Source organism: Diadema antillarum, unplaced genomic scaffold, assembly GCF_040938485.1.
Source record: "Diadema antillarum isolate AM-2024a unplaced genomic scaffold, OU_Dant_1.0 seq00001230_RagTag, whole genome shotgun sequence".
Classification (NCBI taxonomy): Eukaryota; Metazoa; Echinodermata; class Echinoidea; order Diadematoida; family Diadematidae; genus Diadema; species Diadema antillarum.
The window spans coordinates 798,330-823,648 of record NW_027272018.1 but is presented as its reverse complement, the minus strand read 5'-3'; the positions used below and the strand labels follow the sequence as shown (position 1 = coordinate 823,648).

The window sequence follows — 25,319 nt, the reverse complement described above, 5'->3', positions numbered from 1 at the left end:
GTATCAGCTATCAGCGCAAGACCCTTTACAGACCCACCAAGACGAGTAGGAGACAATAGAAAACACATCTGCAGCACAAATTTCAGAGCAGAAAAAAAAAAGAACTGGTCTGGACAGGCTTGGAATCCATCCATTTGTCCTTGGACAGGCAAGTTCTTTGAATGCAGAGGTCAACATGCATAGCTTACATACTGTGGACGTATAATTATGTACTTCATACATACTGGGACGGCTAGCACATCCATGTAAACACAAAAAAATCAAATAATATACAACCCTGGGAGCAGCAAACATGAACATGCCGACCATGTGCGATTGAGAAGCTGTAATCTACAAAGAGCTATACCAAACATTGAAATATTTTGCTTCTGCGCTCCTTGTTTCACCTACTTCGGCTACTCCAAAGATGCCTTGCCGTCTCTGCTAGCCGAAACGCAATGCACAAGAATTTTTATCACTATTACTCACAATTTGTGAAGGTAGTGTTCTAATTGTCAATGAGAAAGGCATCTTACTTGACATCCAAAGTTCACATTAACTTCTTGTTGCTGAAGTAATGACAGAATGTACATGCATATCCAGTGAGTTCTTCCTAATTCCTTTGGCCTCACAATACAGACCATTACAAATATGATATCAAGTGGGCTCTTTCATTGTTTGCTACATGTATTCAGTGTTCTTGTGTTTGGTTCTTTAAAGTGCCAATACTTGTGTATATCAAATGTGTCCCCTTCAACTTTCGAGGTGTACATGCATTAAAAATGACCAATTGAAACTGAAGAAGAAGTTTCTTCATGGAAGCAAGCCAGGGTTAATATTTTCACCAAGTCAAATGCTCACAAAATGCACAGATTATTCACTGATTCACTTGAGCAGATTAAAAAAGTAAGAAATGAAAACAAAACATTTAATTGTCCAATATGCGTGCAGTAGAGTGATTGTCCTACATGTCTCACATCTCTACCTGACCTACACTATCTCAACAAAAAAATGAACATAACAAATATCTATAACTGATCACATGACTATGTGAACAACCAATATCAACTTTCCCTTAAACTCACATGGTAATACATGTACGTACTGACCCACTTGCGTGCCAAGCACCATTCATTGATATGCTACCTCTTGCAACCAATATATTATTTCATGAGTTGACAGCCAAATACCAAAAGTCTGCAGTTGCAAATATCAAATAAGTCACCATTTTCTGCTCCTTCACGAACCATTCCATGGCCAGCTGTGTCAAACAAACATACTGTGTACAGATGCCGGAGAGATAAGATTCTTCTTTCTTGCTGGATCCAACCCTAAATGCCTTGCCCTTCCTATCAAATGGATAAACCTAACACACCTTGGTTGGAGGAGACATACAGTTCACTTTTACAAGCCTCCTAAATAGCCATCCTGGCAAGCTGCCATGTGCAGTGACAAGTTCTCATTAAACTGACAAAAAGATAGATGAAATTTCACCCAGCTGTATCTATTTTCAAGTCCAGACGGATGAAATTCCAATCTCTGCAATTACACATCCATTTGCAAGTGTCCTTTACTAAAAACCTAACATGTGTAAGTTCTGCCTCACATAGTTTGCATACCTTGGTGTGATGTAGAATAACAATCAATGATGACTGTTGTCCTAGCTTCTCAATGTATTGTCCTTTTGACAGAAAAAGGCTGTCTCAGGAGATGGATACCACAGCAATTAAGTAGCAGGGAACACATTTCCAGTACAACTCAAGGTATGACGCATACAACAGATACCAGCAAAACCGTTTCATCCACATACATTACTGCCCCAAAGGAAAGAAAAAAATAGAACAAGAAAAGGTTAATGCTCATTAAGCACAAGACAAATGCCCACTAGACGGGTATGAAGAAAGAGCGGGATCTTGACATAGTAAGCGAACACGGATAGAGGTCTTTTAGCGTCTCGAGTCACGGGGGTAGTATTCTGCCAGCATGTTCTGGGGGATTCTTTTCAGCATCTCCTTGGGGAAGATTCGCAGCAGCTGCCAGCCAATGTCCAGCGACTCAAAGACGGTGCGGTTCTCGTAGTTACCTGTATATTTACACAATAAACGAAGCACAAGTGATGTCACCTTTTATAATCCATGATGCGTTACAGCATGCCAGGGTAACAAGGTTCTTGAAAGAAGACTACATCAGCATGTATGCTTGTCTATTTGTCTGCACTCATTTCACATATGGCCACTACAGCATACAGCATACTCGTGAATTCCACAGAAGGTCTAATCATTAATGAAACCAAACGTGCAGGAATATAAAAAGTCCACACACAAACAATGTCGGACGTAGTCAATAAGTTTGTTATTAAAGATTTGACACGTTTAACACTCTACTGTCAGAAATACAGAACTCAAGGCACTGTGTCTGAATCATTTCCTCCTAAGAAAACCACATGTCACACTAAAAATCAAGTGGCAGTTTTTTAATGTACCATAATTCTGTTATACCTAAACAGTTCAATCTATGAAATCATATGCCAGTGCAAGTTTGGTATCCCTTGTACATGTGAGGAAGGGGGGGGGGGGGGGGGGAGGTGGCGGTCCCTTTCCTATCTTTGCAGAGGCTTTGCCAAAAGCCAAAAAATAAGTGTGATTAGTTATCGTATTAGAATCTGATAAAATTGTGTCAACATCACAGTCACTGGAAACGATTAAAGGTGATGTTATCAAGAAAAAGTTATAAAGAGAGTTGATGTTTGCGCAGAACTCAGTGGCTTGATACATTTGCTACCTATAGTCTGAATTTCAGAATCTTAGAAAGTTCTGAAATTCCAAACTTTTCAGGGTTTATAGTATTACAAATTTATGGTGTTTTGAAATCACCCACACAGTGAATGCTTAACACCACATTTCTTGCTAGCTTGATCATGTTAATCTTTAAGGACAATTTTCCGAAAACTTGTGTGTGTGACAGCCGACTTTTTCACCGTTTTGGGGGTGGGTTGAAACAAACAAAGTGGGACAAATTTGATATCACTGCAGCGGGGGAATCAACAAATCGAAAAAGCAGACAATTTTTTGTTCAACGATTATTATCACCCTTCTGTAGCAACCCTCACATACATGATTTAGCATTTCAGAAGTGTCTAAGTGATGACAAATGGGCTCTTGAAAGGGATCTTCAAGTTTCCCCTCATGGACATCCCCTCTCCTCCCACTACTATCTTCCATACATAAAAACAATGACAAAGCTCACCCTGAGTGATGAAGTTCTTCTCAAATTTGCCCAGGAACTCGAGGTAGAGCAAGTCATCCGGGGTCAGGGCCTCCTCTCCCACCACTGCCTTCATGGCCTGCACGTCTTTGCCAATGGCGTAGTTGGCGTACTGCAAGGTGGCAAAGCAACGGACACACAAGACAATTATAGTACGTGTATGTGCAAGGTTTTTACCGGTCTCAGGAGCTGTGCAGCATGACTATGGACATGCTGCAAGGAAGGGGGCGGGGGAGGCAGGTGAAGAGCTGCAGAGAAGGGCGCGGGGGAAGTGGGTGAAGAGCTGCAAGGAAGGGGGCGGGTTAACAAATGTGGGGGTGTTTTGTACAGGATTTCACTGTAGGATTACAGGTGAATTGTGAGTGGAGTAGGGAAAAGGGAATGAGTAGCTTGCATACTTTTGGAATACAGCAATCAGAGCTGTATGTGTGGAAAGTTCTACAGGTCAGCAGTTGTAGACTAGGAGGTAAAAATTGTTCCAGCGCACAGGAAATGACAAGAAATGTGAAAGGGGCATGGGGAGTGGGGCTGTAGTGACTGGGGTTGTGGATTGATGTGGTACTAAAGTGGTAAAGTGGAATATGGGGGAATTCATTGGACATACAGTGGGAGGTGTACAGAATGGATGGGGGTGATGTAAGAAAAAGAGTGCTTTTACATGCTACATGCGAGACAGAAAGCTTCGGATAAATGAGCAAAGTTGAAGAGGCCAGCAGTTGTATGAGTACGAGGCAGCCTTGTTCCAGTGAGGAGGAATGATGAGAAATGTCGAAGGGGTGCAAATGTATGGCGAAGGTCTGTGGGGAAAGGGTTGGGGTGGTTAAAAGTTGTGGATTGATTGGACGTAAGGTGGGAAATTATCAGGGATATAGCGGTGATGTGGGGAGGGTGATGGGGGCGGGGGAGGGGTGGTGCCAAGGGCACAAATCCATAGCAGTCTATATAAAATTGGGATAGCAGCAAAATGTAAGATTAATGCATCTGTATGAACACTGAAAGACAGTAGCAACAAGTGGAACTTATAATTACCAGCTGGTTGGACACATCAGAGTGGTCTTTCCTCGTCATGCCTTCACCGATGGCAGACTTCATGAGACGGGACAGCGAGGGCAGCACATTGATGGGAGGGTAGATCTGTCGATTCAACACAAAATAATGCAAATGAATTAAAATCTTACGTGCCGACAGAGTGAAGAGTTATTATCTAATCATATATTTGACAAGTCTCCTGCATGGCACATCCTCTGTGTTACTACTTTTTACATGCTGGTGAAAGTTTTATTGCCACATCGACCTCCAAATACTTACCTTGTGGGTGGGTTGAAAATGATTTGATCAAACTCATTACTTATGATAATAATTCATTGTTAACATGAAAAAGACGAAAATACTTGGGACATTTATTCATTTTTTTTACCATAGGGAGCATATCACTCCACACAAAAATAAAATTGCTGTGATGATAGGGAATATCCTACCTGCAATATGCATGTGTCATTCACGTAAATTTGGAGTAAATCCTACTCTAACGAGCACATACATGCAGCAAGCAAATTTCCTGCATGCAAATATTAGCAGACACACTTTTAGGAGGCAACCTTTGGATGCTACTTTAGATTGCTTGCTTGCTGGTTGCCAGGAAATACACTTCAGAAACAGCCCAATAAGGACGTACCTGTCTGTTGTGAAGCTGCCTGTCGACGTAGATCTGCCCCTCAGTGATGTACCCAGTCAGATCAGGGATTGGATGGGTGATGTCTAAAAGGGGGGGGGGGGGAAGGAAACAAAACAAAACAAACATCATAACATGGCCATCTCACATTAGGATGTTGTGGTCAAGTGGTAAAAACATTAGTTGACTCCAAGATCACAAGGTTGTGGTGTGGGTTTAAAGCCAAGCTGACACGATATTGATATTTCATTTTTAATATTTGTAAAATTCCTCTTGCGGCCGCTATTTATAAACTCCTGTTTTAGGGTCCTGCAACCAACTATTCTAAGAATAATGGCAATGCAGATGTTGGCTAAAACTAGGATATACTTTACCAGATTCACTCAGTGTACGATTTTAACCTGAAAGTAACATCAGGAAACAATGTGCTTCTTGGGGAGCAAAGAAGGAAAGACAGGTATCTGTTTATTATATTTCTGAAGGTATTAGCTGCTCATATGTTTTCACAAAGGGGATGCTATATTGGGTTTTACACCTTAAATACAAGAGTTAAGGGTGCAAGTTGAGCCCTGATAAAACCTGTTTTGTTGCAATGACATACAAGGGAGCCATAGAGAGTGGCTAGAAAAAGAGCTGATACTTTCATTATTTTCATTCTCTGAAGAAGGATTGAGTGCTTACGCAAAGTACATTGCAGCTGGGCAATGAAGAGCCCAAAGAAAACTCAATGTAATATCTCTATAATGACTTGTTCTCCTTTGTGAAATTGCTCTGCTTTTTCCACAAGTCAACACCCTCCTTTGCCCGAGACTGAGATCCTACACCATTGATGTTGACGTCCCAAGCAGTTTTTAGCTGAGAGTAACCTCAAGAAGCAAGTCTCATGTACAAGCTACTCGTTACCTAGGAGAAAATGGCATTTGGGCAGGGTATCTCATATCGTTTACGTGGTCAGACATACTGATTCATGAACATCGCAAGCATGGAGACCTCCACTCACCGTCGTTCGGCATAGTTAGGATGGGGATCTGGGTGATGGACCCGTTGCGCCCTTCCACACGCCCCGCCCGCTCATAGATGGTGGCCAAATCGGTGTACATGTATCCAGGGAAACCGCGACGACCTGGAACCTCCTCACGGGCAGCCGAGACCTGGGCAATTCGATTGCGAATGTTGAAAACTTCAGTTGAATGAATCTCTGCCATAATTGTAAGCACCCCATGTGTTTAAAAGAATATATGCTATAAAGAATAAACTCTATCACAATGTTAAATACCTTCTGTTTCGATTTTGTTGTTATTATTGCATCTTGCCACTCCTAATTTCATCCCTATCAGGCTAAAGACCACAAACATGACAATTGTCATGCCCCTGACTCACTACTCCCTGTGAAGTTAAGGTTGGTATGACGCACTTGTTCTTCTAATCCACAAACTTACAAGCAAATCTTACAGGGGTTAAGAAATGTTTCCTGTGTCTGTATGCATGTCTGTCTTTGTCTGTCTGTCTGTCTGTCTATCTGTACATTTAGCACAGCCTACCTCTCTCAAGGCTTCAGCGTAGGAGCTCATGTCGGTCAAGATGACCAGGACGTGCTTCTCGCACTGGTAGGCCAGGAATTCGGCTGTGGTCAGGGCCAAACGGGGAGTGATGATACGCTCGATCCTGAAACAAAATACAGCATGAAGGAGCAGAGAATTAGCAGATAATTATGGATATTTCTGTCCACAAACCTTCAACATGAAGGGACTGATTCGGCAGTGATTTAATGTCTCGGACAACACATGTAGTTGTCTGATGGAAAAACCCGTAACATTCCTAGTCATATAAACCTGGGCCCTGTTGCAAGAAAGTTGCAATCAATTGCAAATAATTGCTAATTTTGAAACAACCATTCTGATTGGCTCAGGGTCTGCCCTATTAAGACATGCATGCAACAATGATTTTGATTGGCCAGTGACAATCAGTTGCAAGTTGCGTTTGAATGCAAAGTTTCTAGCAACGGGGCCCTGGTCAGGTTTAAAGACAACACTTATTACGAGAAGCTTCAGTACTTCCCAGTAGCTCATGGCAACGTAACATACCATGGTATTTTTGTGCCCACCAAAATATACACACCGCAATGCTAATATGCCAACCAATACTTGAATTCATATTGATGGATATCTTTCATCTGAGGAACTGGAAACAAGCAATTTCAGCCATCTCTTTATAGTCAATGTATTGTCATACTTGTCATCAAGTTCACATGCATATTAGTTGCTGTTTTGTCCGATGCAGGACGGTGGGGCAAGGGGCAAGCTTTCTGCTTCTGATGCACACCTTCTGTTTAATACAAAAGGCATGCATGGAATTTGAATGCTATTTACTGATCTATTCCTTCTGCCATGTTAAAAAGTCTGCGCTTATGCCCTCCCCACCCCCCCCCCCCCCAAAAAAGAGAAAATTCGAAAAAATGCATCAACTTTCATTAAGATGTGTTTCACGGAGGTGGGAGCATTTGATTTTCTTACGTTGGATCATTGGCCAAGTTGAGGAAGAGACACACGTTGTCCATGGAACCATTCTCCTCAAAATCTTGCTTGAAGAATCTAGCCGCCTCCATGTTCACCTGTTGGGGAAGGTCAATGAGGAGGAAAAGAGAGATGAATATCAACCCATTGAGGATGGACTGATTTTGCTACAACATGCATTTCCCATAGACACTTGCCCGAGTATACTCGGGACTCATCCCCATCGGGTTAATGACAGACAAAGGAATGGAAAGATGAAGATAGAGAGCACACGAGAAAAACCATGATGACTCGTTATCATATTTTCAGCACTGGCATCACTCATTTCAGGGATTCATATGATTTCACAGGGTGGTGAGGTGGCTCCTGGGGGGCATATCATGAAGGAACTTGTTGGATAAAATGTCTGACAAGTCAATTATATCCGACAAGTTCAGAGGAAGCAGCCAATCAGACTAAAGAATTTCTCAAAACTTGTCGGATAAAAGAGACTTGTCAGATATTTTATCCGACAAGTTCCTTCATGAAATGCCCCCCTGATCAGTCAGTTGCCTGTCTTCCCAGCAGTCAAATGGCTCTGGTTGAAGTCCAGCTGCACAGTGTTTTGTGTTCTCATCTTGTGCATTCCAGAAATAGGCAGAAACCCTATCTGTCCCTTGGATAGGATATTAACCCTTTCAGTGCCAGAGACTTTTGACAGTGTGTACAACGCTATGGGGTTTTCTGAGCCAATCAGTAAGCAAAGCACACAAAGGGTTAACAGATGGTCTGTGTGTGAGAGAGACACAGCTCCTGCATATGTGACCGTGCACCTCAAAACGAACATAAAGTCGCACACACTGATTTTGCGTGAGGACTGAAAATAAGTGAAATGGGTCAACCTAGCCAAACTTGCTTTTTCATATTTTCTGAAAGAGCGGGTCTTCTTTTACATTATGCTAAAATTTGGTATCATAAAACGGGCAGGAAAGTGTGTTTTTTCAGCAGTTTATCTCGAACATTTTTCATAGAATAGTGTGATTAGGTGTGTCTTTAGAATCCCTTTTTCATTTCTGAAAAACCTTGTCCACACTCTTCACTTTCAACTCTAATAACTTTTGAAAGGATAGTGCTACTACTTTGAACGTTGGCATTAATTATGGACAGAATGTGTTAATGAGGCATGCTTAATTTCAATTTAATCTGATAATCCCTTCATTGTTGTTACTCTGGTGGCTTACTTCCTGTTTTTTGTCCCATTCACCCCACAGCCAGCACGGTTTGGTTTAAGCGCTTGAATAGACACTGTACTTCAGAGCCTCTTTTCTCAGTTCACCTTTTTCCTGAGTTTGTGCTTTCTTTCCAATATTTAGATAGGTTAGGAGAGTCCATTTGATTTGAGTTATACATCATTTTAAAGCTTAAAGTCTGCTCTTTCAGAATATGGTCTTAACTAAAAATTCATGTCTGGCGACTTTTTGTTTGTTTTGAGGTGCAGGGTCACATATGGATGTGAAAGATCCCTCTTCCCTTTCTCACACAGAGCAAGAGGGGTCATCCAGGCAGTGTGGGCTACCCTCCCCCCGCCCCCATACCCACACCCATACCATATACACGTTCAATAACACAGGTGAACAATACTGACCCCTCTCATAGTTCGCCCGAGGCAAAGAGCAAGAGCCAGCTAATGGTATCGACCACGCATATATTGCCTTTTAATAGAGAAGTATGAAGGTTACGGTTTATCCACTCCCATGCATGCACAAGTATCCCTATGAAAGCCTCGCCTTCACGCTATACATGCTTGAAAGAATGTGCAAAGCCAGTCTCTGCTCATTGAGATGATATGAGTGGAGAAAATGCACAAAAGAGCATGCCTTGCAGCTGGGAAGTGCACTGACTGTGGATCTTTGATCTCATTTGTCCTTACTCTTCTTCCAGTAACCTTGACTACTGAAACCTATACATGGCACTTACACCCATGGCAGCGAAAATGATGGCAAAGTTGTCCTCGTGTCCATCCAGTACGTCCTTGTCTGGGAGCTTGACCAGGCCGGCTTGACGGCAGATTTGGGCCGCAATCTGTGCGAGGCAAGTCAAACACAATAACATACAATCATTATTATTACAGTGACAGAGCACAAGCTACACATGTACATACATATTACAAATGATGGGAGAATATAATCATGAACTACAAACAAATCAATCCTTCACCTCATCAAGTTCATGATTATTGCAGAAATGTTTGTGATGTTGTTTGCAATAAAACATTTTTTTTTTTTTTTTTTTTTTTTGGGGGGGGGGGGGAGGGGGGGCAGTACTACCTACTTCTTTTCTGTAATAATTAGTATAACTAGAGTAAAGTACTGAGATATAATGTATGATGTACTGACTTCATTGTGAGGTAGACCAGCGGCGGAGAAAATAGGTATCTTCTGGCCTCTGGCGATACTGTTCATCACGTCGATGGCTGAGATACCCGTCTGGATCATCTCCTCGGGGTAAATGCGGGACTGTGGGTTGATGGGTTGCCCTGGAAACAGGAAAAGGTGCAGCATGGGAGATGATGATGATGGAGAGACAGGCACTTGAGCGTCCAACAAAAATCCCATATCCTAAAATGTTCACACACCCAGTAAAGTCTGTGTGTTCAGGTCAGTTATGATACAGAGTATACATATCATATTTGTCAGAAGTAAATTTTTGCAAATTTGAAAATTGAAGAAAATGGAACAGGAACTAACGAAATCAGTTATGAATTCAGCAACCAGGGGGGTGTTTCACCAACGAGTTCGTCGGAGGTTTTCACCGACAAATTTGAAAAGCTACTGAAATCCTTGCGTCTGATTGGCTGATTGCAAATTTGTCGGTGAAAACCTCCGACGAACTCGTTGATGAAACGCCCCCCTGAAGGCTTTTGATCATTCTGCAACCTACAATGTATGTAAGCCATTGGCCAATTGTTCGTGAAACTTACCTTGAATATCCAAGAAGTCTTCAGCTAAGACTGGTGGTCCTTTGTCGATGGCTTTGCCAGACCCATTGAATACCCTACCTGTTGTGGGAGAGTGACAATTAGTCCACTGAACAGAGACAAGCCATTTTTTTAAAAAATCCATATATATGATTATGTGTACAGGGAAACGTGGGGAATTCATGGAATTTTCAAACACAACTGCATGACACAGAGTAAGCAAAAAGGTTGAATCAAGTGAAAACTTTCGCTCATCTCACACTACAAATATGAACAAAATAAGACTAAGGGGAAACTAGAACAAAATAAATCATCAGAGATAGTGACAGACACACTAAATCAAAACTTTTGAATGCACTTTTTTATTCTTCACAGTACATCCACTGCTACAATTGCGTTCTTACGGGGCCTTGTTGCAAACAAGAATAGATATTCTGGCAATGTATCGAGACCCTACCACTAAGGGAGCACCTGTAGAAGTTAACCCATTGAGGACGAGTCCCAAGTATACTCGGTCAGGGGTATATGGGAAAAGCGTGTTGTAGCAAAATCAAGCCGTCCTCAACGGGTTAATATCAAGGTAATTGTTGAGGCAATGAGGCATAGATACACAAGATGTTAATGCACATATTGCAATACTTATCAATATTTCAAAAGATGCTCTGCATATATGCATGTACAATGTATAACTAGTACAGAACCTTGGTTGAGCATAGTGTGCATAATACAATGTGTATGATTATCTTGAACAGGTATGACTTCATATTAAATTGGACAAGATGTAATTCATTCTCTCCTAAATTGTATTTTGCCTTTCACAGAAATTCATTTCACATACACATGAAAGATTATGATGTTAGCAATGTCCCTTTCATATACTTTCTTTTTTTTAACCCACCTAACATGTCTTCTGACACAGGAATCCGGAGAATGTCGCCTGTGAATTCACATGTTGTGTTCTTTGCATCAATTCCTGATGTACCTTCAAAGACCTTGGGAAGAACAAACAGAGATATCATTTTTGATGGGTGAGCAAAGCATCCAGTGTCTCAATGTTTGGAAAATCTCATTGTCACATTGATAGTTACAGTACCGTAGTGTGACTGTTGTATTTTCTCTGCTTCGTATTTTCATTTGGTTCAAAGGAGCCTTTCTTAACCTGTTGAATATACTGCATAACGACAGTAATAATGCCACAGACAATGCTTTCACCAGAGACAAGCACATTGACCACTGCAAAAAACAGCTATGCCCTTCCCTGAATGCTTTTGCCTGTTCACTTTACTCACTGCACTAGTAGTTGACAATCAGAGTATTATTTCAAGATGTGGAGAGCTTTAGCATGATGGTGGAATGTCCATTCTATCATCCCCCTTTCACAACGGTCATTCCCATTTTACGATGGTCATCCTGTATCATTGCCACATCTTCTTCTTATCGTATGGCATATGCATAGTCAGAGTGATAAGTCCAGGCTTGCCGAGCCAGGCTATGTAGGGTGTTGTCTGTTGTCTTTAATTCCCTTGAGGTCACGTGGACAGCATCTGAAGGGGCAGTTTTGCACAACATGTAGAACAGTGTGGTCAGGACTATTATCTCCACCTTTAAAGCAGAAGACTAGCTTTAGCATGATAGTGGAATGTCCATTCTATCATTCCCTTTTAAAATGGTCATCCAGTATTAGATTGTACATTATCAAAACCACAGGACAAGCTTCAACATGATGGGGGATGTTTATCATCATTTTTCCCTTTTTTGACGGTCATGCCTCTTTCACAATAATGGTCATCAGATCACCCTGTATTATCTCCGCCTGCATACCACAAAGTTACATGTACATGCATTGCTAACAAAAAAAATAAAAAAATAAAAGCAGAAAGAGAGAATAACCAACATTGCTCACCTGTACGACGGCCTTTGACCCGCTGACCTCCAGGACTGATCCACTCCTCTTGGTGCCATCATTCAGGGTCAGGGAGACGATTTCTGCATACTTTGGAAACTAGGGAAGCAAGGCACAGGACATGTTCACACTTACACTGTATGTGTCTCACACTTAAAAGCTTGCTATCCCTATGATGAGAACTGAGGTTCTGTATGCAGTGATTTTGATCTTCTGGGAGGTCAAGGATGAGATTCAGTTACATATCGACCAACTCTAGACCAAACTCTGCCACGAGCTGTCACCATAATACAAGATAAAATTTGCATACTTACATTAGTTTGGTGTGTGTGTGTTTTTTTTTTTTTTTTTTGAATACAGCACAATTGGGCCAGTTGGGTACAAAATAAGGACATTTTTGATGTGGTCAAGAATGTAAAATTGTGGTAAGTTAACTACCTCTTACCTGAATTCTACAGTAAAAGAATGTTTAGAAGTGCAATGCTTCTAAGGTTTTCAAGAAGCATACTGGGGTGTTTAAATCAACCCATTGTGTCTGAATGCTCAATTTCCTACAAGCTCAATTGCACTATAACCTTCAAAACCGATCTACAAATGTACATGTACTAGAAAAAATGTGCTAAATATCTGGTCAGGTGGGTGGCCTTCTTACCATTTCCAAGGTATAAAGTGGAACAAATTATAAAACATTGTAAAGTCTCTCACTCCCAGCATTTTTTTTCTTCCTGAACCAGATATCAACCACTTTTAGAATATCAAGTTTAACTTTGATTTTATACACTTCTTCATCAGTACATTTGTGTACATTTTAGAAAAAGAAATGAAACAGCTCCAAGAAGTGTCGAGGTTCTTTCTTTCCCAACCCTCTTGACCAATGATGGCACTGTCTCAAAGTAATCTGAACAGGATGGAAGCAATCAATTCTCATTCAAACACAAATGTTAGGGCAATTTAAAAATGATGTCCAAGTTGTTAGAGCCTGTCATTAAACCAAATTTCCAGAGTACACTCTTAGATACGATGGAGGATATTGCAACAAAACCTGCCTCCCTGATGAAGCTGTTAATTTGTAACGAATGAAAATTTGCACAAGAATGGCATGGGCAGGGTACACCAAAGTACAAAGCTCTCAATTCTATGGGACTTTTCATGTTGTGACAATTTTCACATTTATAATCATATACATGTACACATGTATGCCTTTATAAGAAAAAAAAAAAAAAAACATTGATTACTTTACCTTTACATTGTCCAAGATGACCAGTGGACCATTCACACCACACACCGTCTTGTATGCTGTTAGATTGAGAGAGAAGAAAACACACTTGTGACTAAAATCTAACCTGTAATGCTTACGCTGTACGCTATGAAAAATAAAATGAGGAAGTTACGGTTCTAAAGTGAAGTTCACTTGTCTTGCTATTCACTTTGTACAATATATTTCATATGTACAATAGACTACTTTGGGTGAATTTCCAATGGAGTACATTGTACTACAGTTGTTGCCCATTTTGGTGCAAAATGTAACTACATGTACACTGTAACAACATAAAATGCATTAAAGTTAAATTAGGAACTACATCACATATGAGCTTTACATCGATAATGTATGTATGTATGTGCCCAGGCATTTTATAAAGTGTACAATATATGGTAGCTTTATTTGCCAACCTTTTTCATCAGCAGTCAGAATTCTTTCCTAACTTGACCTACAGTAGAAGTGGAATAGCAAGCTCACTCAGGTGTAGCAACTGCTTGCATTTATACAGGAAGGCCATGGTTACACAATACAAATTGTACTTGTTGGAAATAGCCCTGGGGATTATAAAGTAATACCCATAATGTAAGCAATCAGTAGTTCAAATGAACAATTAATTTGATATATAAACCTTTTGATTTGTGTAAACAGAGATGGGAAAGAGAGACAGAGAGAGAAAGCAAGCGGTACAAACTTTGTACATGTACTCTAGTGTACATGTACTCGTATACAACTACAGTGTACATCTACAATTGTATAGACTGCAGGAAAAGTACATTTTGCAGCATGTGACATCCTGGATACTGTGGACAGAATTCATCTCTAGAGTTGAGACAGGAAGTGGAGGATGTTACTCCATGCTCCTGATTTGACTGTACTACAGTTGTATACTGTCCTCATTTCCTCTACTGGTGGCAGAAATTGCTCACAAACCACACCACGACACCTGCTTCTTCTACCCAGGCAAGTTTTATGGAAACATACACTGCATCGTACAAAAACTGCCAAAATAAGATCAGACACATGAATTTGGGCTGCTGACTTATACAGGTATACATATATAACACACTTATGCTTAAATATGAAAAAAAAAAACCACCAAACAAACACGAAGGAAATAAAAAAAATGCTGAAGGCAAATACAAGTATTATACTTGTACTTTGATTTTATTTTTTTGTTGTAAAGATAAGTCGCTCATTGAGCATGCTAATCAACTTCCAGAAGAAAACAACAACTTACCCAGTTACGTACATGTGTGTTCATTGCTAAAAAGCCTATCTTCTCAAGTTCTCATTTCTGATTCAGAAAAATCACAACATATTACACCAATTAGCAGCTCTGACGCATGCAGCTCACATGGAGGATGAACTTACCACATGTATCACAATTATACACTACATGCTGCATGTACAGCTCATAAGGTCAGCTACATGTATACATACTGTATTTAGAATCCTCTATGACTTTCAAATGTACAATACTATTAAACTGTCCATAACATACACTTTGTACAGATAATACTGTGAATGCAACATGAATTTGAGAATAGACCTAAACTGGACGAATAAAGTCAAACTCAAGGTATTAGAGGACTTGCATCAAACTAACTTTGTACAGGTACTACAAACTGCAAACTCCACTCAACATCATAATACACCATATACACATGTACAATACATTCATTATCAGGATGTACAGGGTATGCAATGTACAGCTGTACATCTTAAAGGTCCTGTAATACCTTTGAGAGCAGTGATTTACAAAATGTTCAAGATACCATATTTGATGCACTACGTACTCTGTAGGTCTGTTGTACCACAAAACATCCTACCATACTGTATAACATTTTTGCAATAAAGCCTAAAATATAAGGAGATATCAATATTTTTCTCAATAAACCGTAACTGTAGACGGTTTATAGTCTGGAAGCATTTTTATTATGTACAACTACTGTTCACATTTTGTATTATATTCAACAATACTTAACATTGATTTATCTGATTCAAATTTCTACAGTGGTTGTTTCTATTCCTAACTCATATTTTAGAACTATTTTAAAGCACTAATGCTGGGTTTTTGTTTCATCTGCAAATGGTAAATTATGCCTTTAAGTGTGTTAACGTACATTGTAGTGCATACACATATCCAGTGGTCAGTGGACAGTCTGAAAGCATCTGTATGCCCTCTGTCACTGATTATTGGAACATTCTTGTTGAAATAGCAACTACTGTGCTTACATTTTGAAGATGTCTATAGTATTCGCTAGTAAATGATGCAATCTTTGGCATGCTGTATCATAATTTCCATCTCTAAAAACTTTGAGACAATTTTTAACAAAATCTCCCAGCCTCCCCCTTAAGTTTGAATTTTCCCCCTTGCTGTCAGACTCCTGCTTCAAAAGTATTTTTTTCCTGCTTAAAATCAAAGTTTCTCCAACCAAACTCTAGTTTTGTTAAAACGTATGTATTATTAGCGCATGTGTTACAATTGTATACACACACATGTAGGATGCATTGTGCATCATCGCGTTTGAAAAACTGTGTTAATCTGCCACCTGAAATCCATTCGAAATCAAAAACATTCTCGCATTAAAACTGGTTTTGTCACCTGTATAGACATATTTATTATGGTAAAATACATTTGGATTACAAAAATTATTTGTGTTTTTAGGGAGGAAAAAGGTGAATTAGGAATATAATGTCTTTTGAGAATGATGAAAATCCGTTGCCCCAGCTGATCTCCGATCGCGGTGCACGTTTAACATGCGATGTGAATGTCTGGCGACTTTACGTAGTGGCGACTTGATGGTAATCGACGTTAGTTATATATAGAACTAGTTTAGAATGATCATGAATGAATTCCAGACATCTCACACAATGAAAATTAAAATGGAATACCAGAATCACTCTTCTCTCCTGCCTGTTGCTGAATATAGTGAATTTATGCATCTGGATGGTGCATACATGTTGATCACGTGACGTAGATGCCAGATGGTCTACACTGTGCGTAGATAATTGAAGTGCATGGCATGTCATGTTGACTGTTGTTGCTCTTGTAATCAATGTGAAAATCTCTGCAACGGCAAAGTTTTCCACTGCCAGCAGCAACTAACACTAAGCAACCCGTTTATCATTTACAACTTTAAAGAAAAGTCATGACTCATCTCTCCCTCTCTCTCTCCCTTTCTCTTTCTCAGACAGAGTTTTATTCAAAATATTCTAGAGTAGAAAAGAACAACCAGCCGGAGTAACCATGCTTAATTAAAAAGGAAAAATGAAAGGAAAACAAATGCCTGGCTGGGGTTTAGGGATCATGCGACCTCCCTGTATAATACCCCTGTTAACACGTTTCGTAATAGTGTAGACTAGTACATAGTAGGCCGACATAGATTGGTCACCAATGGTCACAAGACACAAAACTCGCTTGTTCAATAATTATGATAATGCAAGGCCAATTAAATATTGCAATGGGCATGATGAGTGTGGTCCTGTGCGGACCCTAACCCATATCAAAATTCGTTTTGTACACGACCATGCACTGCTACAGTACCATCATTGACTACAATTTTCTATGTAATTTTACGGATTAATTTCTACTCACTTAGCCTCGGTTGAGAAATGTAATTTCTCGTCACTGCTAAAGTGTGTTCTTTAGCAGCTTCGAGCCTGGTTCTCGCCTGCTCGTACGACATTGTTGGCGGATGGATTACACAGTTTTAGAGACCGGGGTAGAACTGATCAAAGTGTCACTGTTAGAGAATTATAGTTTCACTGGCATTAGCTAGCTGGCTGGGTGTGATATTTTCTCCCTCTTGATCTCGATCAAAGTACCTCTGTCGAGCTGCGAGCGATCCGAGCTAGGACTCGAGTATAGTATCGAGAAGCCAGCAACTTATCGTGGGCCACCTAGCTGTAATGGTGGTGTACTGTGCTGGAAAATATCGTCTCGTACATAACGTGTACAAGTACGAGTGATCCGTGAGCTGATGGTCGATCATGTGACGGACTCCCGACTAGCTGCTGAGCATAATATTTTTCTGAATGCGTGCTGTGTAACTTCATTCAGTCGTTAGTGCATAGTATCTGGAGCATATCGCACAGGCAAAGTGAACTGAACATAGACACTATACAAAGCAGCCAACGTATGGTATCCGTAACAAGCAAGCACTTTATGGCCTTTTATGCCTCGTACAATACTGTAATATTTGTACTGTGAACATGCCGTCATAAAATGTCACACATCATGATGTGATAATAATTGTAAATTAAAAGAAAATGGTTTCAGGCTCTTCTAAGATGCGTTCTTTTGCACATGTAATATTTCTGTACAAGTCCCGATTGAGAGCGTACATACAAAGACAAACGATTCTAGTGTGCAGTAAAGAATACTGTCAGTAATCGATGTAAAACGCCCTCTCACGTTTGCAGCAGCTTAACCGGCTCTGTTGTTTACACGTACCACTGGCAAGGAATGCAAACTACGTTTTTGCCCTTTCTTACTTTCTTTGCCGGGAAAATGAGTTGATAATAGTTATCCCTTTATATATTTGTCTCACCTTGCTTCCTTTCATTTTCCTTGTCTATTCACATTCCTTGTTTTTCTGTATATGTGTCTATCATAAGATAATCATAATGGTTTATATATAGGTCTACGTATATTATACTCTCATTTCGTTTTACTTTACATTTTTCCCTGGTCGTCCACGAATACTAATCTTTTACAACCTTGCTTGTGCATTTGTCTTCTTTTTTTAAGCTGGGAAACATTTAGCCTGTTTGGATTTTTGCAAATCTTTGGTTGTTCTCTCCTGGGCAGAATGCGAAGCCTGAACTTGAACACTAAAGCGGAGACGGTGATCGGTCAAGCAGTTGGCACCACCAGGTCATGATGGGACTTGAGGTCCATACGACAGTGCCTTTAGCGTGGGCGCGACCGTAACGTCTTCTTATGAGAGGGTAGACAGAACCCGGGGTGATATGGTATGTCTTCAGAAGGTATACGTTATTTTGAAACACGCAAATTCCCTATATCTATAAACATACTGAATTCCCATATTCCGGAAATGAAATAAATTTTGTTATTCCGACAATGCCGAAGATTCGTTCATCGGCAACAGTGATCGGAAATGAAATGAATGGTCGTTATTCTGAAAGTTCGTTAATCCGAAAATGAAATAACGTTCCTTATTCTGAAAAACTGAATGATCATGGGCGTCACCAGGGGGGGTGCGTTGGGTGCGAACGCACCCCCCTTCAGATCCTTAAAAAAAAAAAAAAAAATCAGTCTGCGAGCGACCTCAACGCCGGACGCTAAATAATTATTCTTTTCTATTTTTTTTTTATATTTTGCACCAGGGACACACACACACACACACACACACACACACACACAAAATCGTCGGCAAAAACAGTTCGCACCCCTGGTTCTGGCAGCACTGATTTTTTACATATCTATTAGTATTCTACAGTGTTTACTATTTATCGACCGTACTGTACATCCGTACGATACGGAGCACTTATACACGTTTGCATGTACGTGTGCTACTTACAAGTATGTAGGGACTATGTACGTTACTTCTGACCAATCCATATTGCCAGCCCAAGAGCGAGCCTTAGCCTCATTAAAAAAAGAAATGAAAAAAAAATGGAGGGGCAAGCATATCATTTTGCCCCCCCCCCCCTCTCCATAATTCCAGAGACGAGAAGATTGTCTTATCTTTTTTTTTTTGACAGAAAAACAAAAAGTTACCACCATAAAAATATTGGAGGGGCAAGCATATTTTAATTTTGCCCCCCCCATAATTAATAATTCCCGAAATGAGAAGATTTTCTTGCTTTTGAAAGAAAACAAAAATGTTGCCCCCATTAAAATATTGGAGGGCAAGCGCACCATTTACCCCACCCCACATAATCATAATTCCCGCGATGAAAAGATTGTCTTGCTTTTTTGTTAGAATTCAAGAAATCTGTCCAATCATTTCACCCAAAAGCAGTGGGGTAACTACGGAGGGGGGTGCGCCCCCTCCCAATCCGCTGGTAAAAAAAAAAAGAAGAAGACTTACCGAAATAGTAGTTCAAGTGTTAGTAAACTGCTTTTGAATGAATTTCCAAAATTTCCAAAGCGAAAAAAAAAAATATAGCTTCAAACGGCAGTTTTTGGACAGTAAAATGTCAAAATTTTCAAGCTCGCTCGCTCCTCTCGCTCGCAGAATAGTCGTAATGTCATTTTCCTGAAGTTGCTGCCAGTAATTGCCGGCAGATGCGCCTGGTGCGCCCCCCCCCCCTTGATTTCCAAAGCGAAAAAATATAGCTACAAACGGCAGTTTGGGGACTGTAAAATGTCAAAATTTTCAAACTCGCTCGCTCCGTTCCCTTGCATTTAATCTTTATGCCATTCTTCTGATGTTGCTGCCAGTAATTGCCTGCAGTTGCGCCCGGTGCGCCCCCCCCCCCTTAATTTCCAAAGCGAAAAAATATGGCTAAGAACGGCAGTTTTGGGACTGTAAAATGTAAAATTTTCAAGCTCGCTCTCTTCGCTCGCTCGCATTTAATCGTTATGCAATTCACCTGATGTTGCTGCCAGTAATTGCCAGTAGTTCCGCCTGGTGCCCCTCCCCCCTTAATTTCCAAAGCGAAAAAATATGGCTAAGAACGGCAGTTTTTGGACTGTAAAATGTAAAATTTTCAAGCTCGCTCTCTTCGCTCGCTCGCATTTAATCGTTATGCAATTCACCTAATGTTGCTGCCAGTAATCGCCAGCAGTTCCGCCCGGTGCCCCTCCCCCCTTAATTTCCAAAGCGAAAAAATATGGCTAAGAACAGCAATTTTTGGACTGTAAAATGTAAAATTTACAAGCTCGCTCGTTCCGCTCGCTCGAATGTAATCATTATGCTCTCCTGATATTGCTGCCAGTATTTGCCCGCAGTTGCGCCCGATGCGCCATCTTAAATTCTAAAGCGAAGAAACATAGCTACAAACGGCAGTTTGTTTTTTTACTGTAAAATGTCAATATTTTCAAGCTCGCTCGCTCGCTCGCTCGCATTTAATTGTTACGCAATTCTCCTGATGTTGCTGCCAGTAATTGCTGGCATTTGCGTCCGGTGCGCCCCCCCCCCCCCTCCTTTATTTCCAAAGCGAAAAGATATGGCCCCAAATGGCAGTTTTGGGACTGTAAAATGTCAAAATTTTCAAGCTTGCTCGCTCGCTCGCTCGCATTTGATTGTTATGCCATTCACCTGATGTTGCTGCCAGTAATTGCCGGCAGTTGCGCCCGGTGCCCCCCCCCCTTAATTTCCAAAAAAAAAAAAAAAAAATATGGCTACAAACGGCAGTTTTGTGACTGTAAAATGTCAAATTTTTCAAGCTCGCTTGCTCGCTCGCTCCCATTTAATTGTTGTGCAATTCTCCTGATGTTGCTGCCAGTAATTACCGGCAGTTGCGCCCGTTGCACCCCCACCCCTCCTTTATTTCCAAAGCGAAAAAATATGGCTCCAAATGGCAGTTTTTGGACTGTAAAATGTCAAAATTTTCAAGCTCGCTCGCTCGCTCGCTCGCTCGCATTTAATTGTTATGCCATTCACCTGATGTTGCTGCCAGTAATTGCCAGCAGTTGCGCTCGGTGCGCCCCCTTTAATTTCCAAAGCAAAAAGATATGGCTACAAACGGCAGTTTTGGGACTGTAAAATGTCAAAATTTTCAAGCTCGCTCGCTCGCTCGCTCACATTTAATTGTTATGCAATTCTCCTGATGTTGCTGCCAGTAATTACCGGCAGTTGCGCCCGTTGCGCCCCCCATCCGTCCTTTATTTCCAAAGCGAAAAAATATGGCTCCAAATGGCAGTTTTTGGACTGTAAAATGTCAAAATTTCCAAGCTCGCTCTCTTCGCTCGCACGCCTTTAATTATCATGCCATTCACCTGATGTTGCTGCCAGTAATTGCCAGCAGTTGCGCCCGGTGCGCCCCCCCCCCCTTAATTTACAAAGCAAAAAAATATGGCTGCAAACGGCAGTTTTCGGACTGTAAAATGTCAAAATTTTCAAGCTCGCTAGCTCCGCTCGCTCGCATGTAGTCGTTATGCCATTCTCCTGATATCGCTGCCAGTAATTTGTCGTTTCACACCGTCATTCCATAATCCATTTATAGGGGGTACAACCCCCTCCGGCACTTCCACACCCTTGCTCGCTCCCTCGCATACTAACCCCCCCCCCCCCCCCCCCCACCTCACCCACCCCCACCCCCACCCACCCCCAAGATGAAATCCTAGCTACGCCGGTGCCCTTTCCCCGCTTGGTTTCCCTCAAAAACAGTAAAAGTCTAGGGATTGAGAGCTTCCTATATTCCAAATGTCTGTCCAAAAAATCTCGTAAACATTAAGTGTCAAAACGCACCCCCCTTGAAGAAAAGCTGGTGACGCCCCTGATGATCTGTGGTGAAGAGGAGGAAGGATGGTTTTGTTGAAACTTACGTGATTCAAAGTTCCTTTAAATATCATGTACTCATGTTAGGCGTTATGTATACTTTGTATTACCTTATATGGAAATGAAATCATTTTGAATTGAAAATTGAATGGCATACGGAGGAGAAGAAGAAAATACAGTGTATTACTTTTGTTTTCATCAATATTGTGTAACATAATGATTACACGTAAGATTGTATTCTACTTTGCCAATAAGTATGCATATTGCCTGTGTTTACTTTATGTGTATTTACATACATGGCTCTGTATTAGGGTGTGTGGATGTGGTGTTTTCATTAAATTTCATTCCTTAATATTCTACCATTTTGTTCTTTAGCTGCAACATCGTATCTTGTAACTGAATAAAGTTTTTTTTCGGAATTGCGAGCTTCATTTCTGTTTTCCGATTAACAAACCTCTGATTTTCATTTTCGGATGAACGAACCTTCGGACCAACAAACATTTTTTTTTTCGTTTTCGGATTAAGGAACCTTATCGCACTTTCAGATCAAATAACTTTTTAGAATAACGAACCTTATTTCATTTTTTGGATTAATGAAACGTCAGAATTATGAAGCTTATTTCATTTTAAGAATTACGAACATTCGGCATAGGGAACCTTCGGAATAACGAACTGTAACCGACGAAACACTTGCAGAGCGTTGGTCTTGAACGCAGACGGGATAGACACATCACAGATCAATGGGGCTACATACAGAAGGGCTTCAGAGACGTTGTCTATTATACTCCTATTTAACATGTCTCCTCTATTAACCAGTAGAACGCTATGACTGGTTTGATGTGAATGATTATGCTATAATACAAAATAATACTGACAGTGAAACATCCGCTCTTAATGAGCGCATCAGAACGATCCCTTATGTCACAAGCCAAGAAAAATGCTCTTGCCTGTGCAAGTATAACGCTGCAAAAGGAGTTTCAGAACATCTGGGGGCGTTTCATCAACGAGTTCGTCGGAGGTTTTCACCGACAAATTTGCTATCAGCCAATCAGACGCAAGGATTTCAGTAGCTTTTAACAGTTGTCAGTGTAAATCACTGACAAAAAGTTTCATGAAACGGTCCCCTGGTCTTGCAAAGAGGCAGATGAAAATTAATTTAGACAAAAATGTGCCAACAGTTACGATAGGAGGCTGTACGGACCCCAGTCCTCCCCATCCACCTCTCCTGAACCCAGCAAGAGATTACCTTAAAGTTCATGGGGAGCATCGACATCAATTTAAGGGAGACGCTTGCTCGGGACCGTCCGGAGTGGTGCTGCAAGATCACCATGTATAAGGGCACGGTGAGATGAAAACAGGCACATCACCTCGTCGAAACAAGAGTGCGCTGTGCGCGAGGTTCGAGCTGCATCCTCTGCCACCGACAGCACTCTCCAACTTGTGTCAAACACGAGGGGGTGGGGGGGATCTTGAGGTCACAAGTAAACCCATAACACCATCAATCATCGACCATTATTTGAAACTATAGTCACCCTTAGAAATCCCGAACATACAACAACATGTATCTAAAGTACTTTGTATCGGGTCTTCTTTTTTTTTTTGGCCTTCTTGGTGACCTGAAGTACTTCGCCCCTCCCCATCAGGAGGGCGCACAAGGAATTTCGTGACAAAACTGGAAACAAAAGTTTGCTCTTATCATCATCGGCAAAATAAATCTTGTAAAATGTCACTATTTGTGAAGCCCTGACGTGCACTGAGTGAAAAATCTTGTTACATTCCGATACAACTATTTCATTACTGTTTACTAGATAGGAAGCCAGTATGAGAGGAGTGAGTAAGGTTTGAATGAATGATAAGAAAACATGAAAGAAGGAGACAAGAGATGGAGACAGAGATAAAAGAGGTGAACGAGGGAGAGAAAGAGGTAAAAACAAGGTAGGATGTGGAAATAGTAGAAAGAAGGACCTGAAATGTATAGAGAGAGTGGAGGGAAAAGAGAAATGTGAGATAAAATAAGTGTTAAGAAGTTTAACTCAATACCAAAGCATCAATGTTTGGGGAATTGTTAATTTTTTGTCGATTTTTTTTCTTGTAATGGTTCATAAACAACTAATATGTTCAATAAGCAACGTAGATGAAAACATCGCATGTTGTATGTGCCTTGTAGCTCCTACACTCTTGACATTATGAAGGAGATAAAATGTTTAATGTATGAATATATATGATAATATGAATAACATATACCATAATGTATACATATATATTATATTATAATATATATATATATATATATATATATATATATATATAATATATATTATATATATATATATATATATATATATATATATATATATATATATATATATATAATTATATGATCGTTGGTAAAATTTCAGAAAGTCAGATTTATCGAGCCTCATGGTCAGGATTGAGGAATTTGCATTCATAAAGGGAGACATCCAGCATTAACATTGTTCTTTTATCATTTATCTCCTCACGCTACTCCCTCAACCCCCTCAAAAAAGAACAACCTCCGTTTGAATGTTTCCATGGTTGCTCTGTAACAGTGATACTAAAATAGAAGAATGAAAAAGCCTAATCGGTTGGTATGTCAACAAATGTACATTCCATTTACTCATGTATTTGTACAATGATTGATTATGACTGATTACCATTGATTCAATGATATTCAAAAATGTTGAATGTCATTCATCCGCATTCAAATTTTAAATTTATTGGCCTTAGTGTTGTGTTGTGTTGCTAGCACATGAAGATCTTTGCGAGAGGGACGACTATGGGTGGATGTAATATACTTGTTTTCCCCGTAATTGTATTCTCTTTGAACGAATACTATTTTCTACATTGTTGCGTAACGTCCATCTTTGAATAATGTTCAACGTTTTCGGCGCTTGAATAGTGACCCATTATGCGACAGCCATTAGAGTGCAAACATACATACCTTATTCCATTATTGATTATGACTTATGTTGTCATGTAGCAACACGTAGGCTTGCAAGCACATCCACACTCTTTCAATTCACATTAATCACACACTCCTTTCCTTATAGCTTTTATTTTCTGTAACGCTGTATTTCATTTCAGGATCATCAGCGCTAATATCTCTCAATACACAAGAAGAAAATAAAGGCAAATATGTACATGTATCTGGGGGATCATTATTCCTGATATTTTATTGACGACATTAAGTCAGTGGAGGATTTCAGTGATTTCTGTTTCCCCCTTTTCCAAGGGGTCAAATTGAAAACGATTGATTAGGCAGACGTAAAATCTTGCAGCAGTTTTCTCTTCTTTTTTTTTTCATATTTCTGTTTGGTTTCATTCTTGTAGAACCAC

At 40.3% G+C, this 25,319-nt stretch overlaps 1 protein-coding gene across 1 annotated transcript; it reads right to left on the bottom strand.

Annotated features, from left to right (window-relative positions):
• Positions 1-145: 145 nt before the first annotated feature.
• On the bottom strand, positions 146-17,411 carry LOC139745038 (V-type proton ATPase subunit B). Its single transcript, XM_071655450.1, has 14 exons — positions 17,147-17,411; positions 13,528-13,583; positions 12,288-12,386; positions 11,283-11,376; positions 10,388-10,465; positions 9,804-9,943; positions 9,385-9,489; positions 7,429-7,526; positions 6,457-6,580; positions 5,916-6,066; positions 4,919-5,001; positions 4,273-4,377; positions 3,226-3,355; positions 146-2,062 (listed from the first exon to the last, which is right to left on the bottom strand). Exons 1-14 carry the CDS (start codon positions 17,235-17,237, stop codon positions 1,926-1,928), a joined length of 1,491 nt encoding a protein of 496 aa, XP_071511551.1. The 5' UTR covers positions 17,238-17,411; the 3' UTR covers positions 146-1,925.
• Between the last annotated feature and the right edge of the window lie 7,908 nt (positions 17,412-25,319).

Coding starts and splice junctions, on each gene's coding strand:
- LOC139745038 (XM_071655450.1), bottom strand. CDS start 17,237: ATGTCGTACGAGCAGGCGAGAACCAGGCTCGAAGCTGCTAAAGAACAC. Junction 9,490..9,803: donor CTGGTCTACCTCACAATGAA/GTCAGTACATCA, acceptor TGCCTCGCACAG/ATTGCGGCCCAAATCTGCCG. Junction 7,527..9,384: donor TCATTTTCGCTGCCATGGGT/GTAAGTGCCATG, acceptor CTTCCCCAACAG/GTGAACATGGAGGCGGCTAG.